Source organism: Balaenoptera ricei, chromosome 5, assembly GCF_028023285.1.
Source record: "Balaenoptera ricei isolate mBalRic1 chromosome 5, mBalRic1.hap2, whole genome shotgun sequence".
NCBI classification, from domain to species: domain Eukaryota; kingdom Metazoa; phylum Chordata; class Mammalia; order Artiodactyla; family Balaenopteridae; genus Balaenoptera; species Balaenoptera ricei.
The window spans coordinates 87861543-87864792 of record NC_082643.1 but is presented as its reverse complement, the minus strand read 5'-3'; the positions used below and the strand labels follow the sequence as shown (position 1 = coordinate 87864792).

The following is a 3250-nucleotide window of genomic DNA, read 5'->3' as shown; positions in this document are numbered from 1 at the left end:
TCATTTTCTTATATTTTTCTGCAATAAAAATGGCATGAAAAGCTACTCTATAAACTTCTATTTAATTCTTAAAAGTCAATCTTTTGAAATAGTTTAGACCAAGTTACTTCTACTGTTATGGCACTTCAACAATAACAAAAATAACCACAATCACAACCATACCATAGATGCACACACACATACACACACATGCACCCTATATAATTGGGGCAGAGACACTTACACTTGTCTTGGGATGGTTGTTAGAAAACATCCAAGGTTGTGTGTTGTAATCACATACAGGTTATACATTTCAGGTAATTATTAATAAAAATAGTAGAAGTAATCAGGTATATTAAATGAAGAGTCATCAGGAAATGTAGGGTAAATGTAGACATTATTGTCTTTGTTGTTTTATAAAAATAAGTTGAAAGAGCCCTACTGCTCAGAAAGATCACAGGGTCTGTAGATGAAAATACCCCATGGCTTCTTCAGGGTTAAACATGATTCAAGCCTGTATAAAGTTCTCAGCTGTCAAGATAAGTATCTTGGGGACTTTTAATTCTCACCCTGGAGAGCTGAATACAGTCTGAAACTTGGAGTCTCTAATGCAAAATCAACATAAAAAATACATAAGCATATATTTTAAGGGTTGGAAAGAGAAAAAAAATCAGTTTTTTTGGTGATAGTTATAATTCTGTTAGAAAGACTCTATTTAGGTAACTTATTTCTTTAATTCTTGCTCTAGTATTTCAAAATAGATTTTGGGGATAGTATAAGAGGTACTTTATTGCATTCTATTAAAAATGTATTATAATTTTAAGCACTCAAAATATTTACAAAACCCATATATTTCTATTGATTGTTTAGTATGCAATGTGTGAGATCTGAGACACTGGGAATACTATTTAAACATACAAAATAAAAACTTAGGCAGCAAGGTCCCTTCCTCGAAGACAGAGTATGACATAAGTGGGAGTAATGTAAAGCATGGGGTGAATAAATCCAAATTAAACAAGAAAGAGAAATGTTGAAAGGTAGAGTTTTTTTGTTTTTTTTTGTTTTTTTTCACTTAAAAAGAGATGATTAGCACTTTATTAAGTTAGCATAGGTTGTACTTCTACAAACTGCAGAAATAATCAATGAATAGAGATGCCCTATTAGAGAATGATAGTCAGAAAATATATATAAGCAACTGTTGGTATGATAACAGGATCAAATTCCACCTTGTATATCAACACGCCCATTTTTATCCAACCCATTTACAGTAATTACTTGTTATTCTTGCTTATCTTGTCATATACAGAGTGATATAAATGATATTCAAAAAGGATCCATTTTCAGTGATTTGGACTCCATATTATAGGCATTCTCCACTGGAAAAATATTTTTTCTTAGGTCTTTAAAGTGTGATATATATATACTGGCCTGACCTTATTGCTGGAAATGCTTAAATACTAATGCATTTTAAAATCAGTAACTACAAATGCCACATGACTACACTTACACACTGTGCTGTCAGAGAAATATTTTAGAATATTTTGGATAGTCAACAGCTTATTATTCCAACGGTCTTCATGGGTATAATTCATTGCCTTTCAATTTCATGCACATGCAAAATTTCTTACAAAAGAAGAATGGTGAAACAAAATATATAATCTTCCCTCAATGAATTGTGATGTTCAGCAGTTGCACAGAAACAAGTGTTGAGTTTCAGGGGGAAACAAAACAGCAGCCCTTCAGAGGGGGGTGAGCCGCTCATCCTCTGTCACAAAGGCATCATTAACGTGCCCTCCCTTCATGTCCAGGGGATCGCAGGGGATGCCATTTTCAATTGTGATTGTGTTTTCCCATTTATCTTCAGTGTCTTCCATTTCAGATGGTCCTTTGTTCTCCCTTCTACGTTGCCGGATTCCTGACAAAATCAATAGCATGGTTGCCACTATGACGATGCAAAATACCACACCAAATATAATAATCCAGATGGGCACAGATGGGTCAGTAGGTGGTGCAAGAGTGGAAGGAATTCTTAAAAATTCCAGAGTCTGGTCATTCAAAAAGAAGGCATTGTTGATCCGGTTCCTATTCATTCTTATGGCTGACTGTACCTCAACAGCAGGAAGGGTGTGATTCCTTGAAGGATCGGTAACCACAAACCAGAATGACACCCGCTGGGTTACATTGCAAAGTAGGACGTGGGAAATTTCAGTTGCTTCTCTGTTGGGAACTCTTCTCATGGAGAAAGCCACCATCGCTTTGAAGAGATATTCTTCATTTGTATCCCACGCATATGCTTTATCTCCCAGAGCTGTTCTGAGACTAAGTCTCACTTTAAAAGCATTTTCTGCATCGTGAACGTGGGCGCGGCATGTCCGTGGGGGAGCGGCTCTACAGTTCTAAGGTGTGCAACAAAGATGGTCCGGCTCCAAGGAGGGGTGGGCCCACGGCGAGGCCAGGGGTGGGACCAAGTTAGCGCGCAGGCGCGTGACCGCGGCCGGAGGCCCGGAGCGATGGCAGCAGAGGCGTAGTCAGGATAGAGAGCAGGTGCAGAGCTGGGTGGAGAACAGGTTCGGGCTCCGACATGCGAAAGGTAGAGTTTTAATGATATTGCCAATGGCAGCTTCAGGGCAAGGTGGTTTCTGAATTAGGATGTCAATATTTCTGTAAGCTCACTAACCAGAGCAGAAAGGATCAACCAAGATAGCATTCTAATTTAAAATTTTAATCATGTCAATAACAACTTAAGCAATTGCTAAGTCTCTGCTCCATGTAGCTTCACTAGCTTTCCCTTAATTTCCACTCTAGTGCCATCTCTTCCCACTATTTCTTACCATGCTATTTCTTGATCCAGTAAACTTAGTATTTTTCCCCAGATGTATTATTTTTGTTGTGTCTATAACTTGTAAAATAGTATTTCTTTTAGGTAATATCTCTCATGTGGCTAAATGAAGAACTGAGTCAAATATCTACAGAGTCTTTATTAAAAACAAAACAAAGTCAACAACCATTTCCAATTTCATGCTGTTGTGGCACTTGGAATTTTATCTAACCATATTGTTAAGGTTGATGTCCAAGCCAGTTTGCTTAGAAACAGAGTCAGAGATTATGGATGATTATTAGACAGGTGATTTATTAAGGGAGTGCATTTTGGAGAAAACTGTAAAAAAGTTTGTGAAACAAAATAGGACAGGGAAAGAAGGTAGGCAAAAAGGTGTTTTCAAGAATAGTCTAGAGTCTTACTGATTCCAGAGGTAGCTCTGGCCTGTGAATT

General features: G+C 37.4%; 1 protein-coding gene across 1 annotated transcript; it reads right to left on the bottom strand.

Moving 5' to 3' along the window:
• Positions 1-1096: 1096 nt before the first annotated feature.
• On the bottom strand, positions 1097-2557 carry LOC132366558 (collectrin-like). The gene has a single exon (XM_059924153.1). It carries the CDS (start codon positions 2229-2231, stop codon positions 1719-1721), a length of 513 nt encoding a protein of 170 aa, XP_059780136.1. The 5' UTR covers positions 2232-2557; the 3' UTR covers positions 1097-1718.
• Between the last annotated feature and the right edge of the window lie 693 nt (positions 2558-3250).

Bases quoted from the DNA above. Each gene is read 5' to 3' on its own strand.
- LOC132366558 (XM_059924153.1), bottom strand. From the start codon at position 2,231: ATGGTGGCTTTCTCCATGAGAAGAGTTCCCAACAGAGAAGCAACTGAA.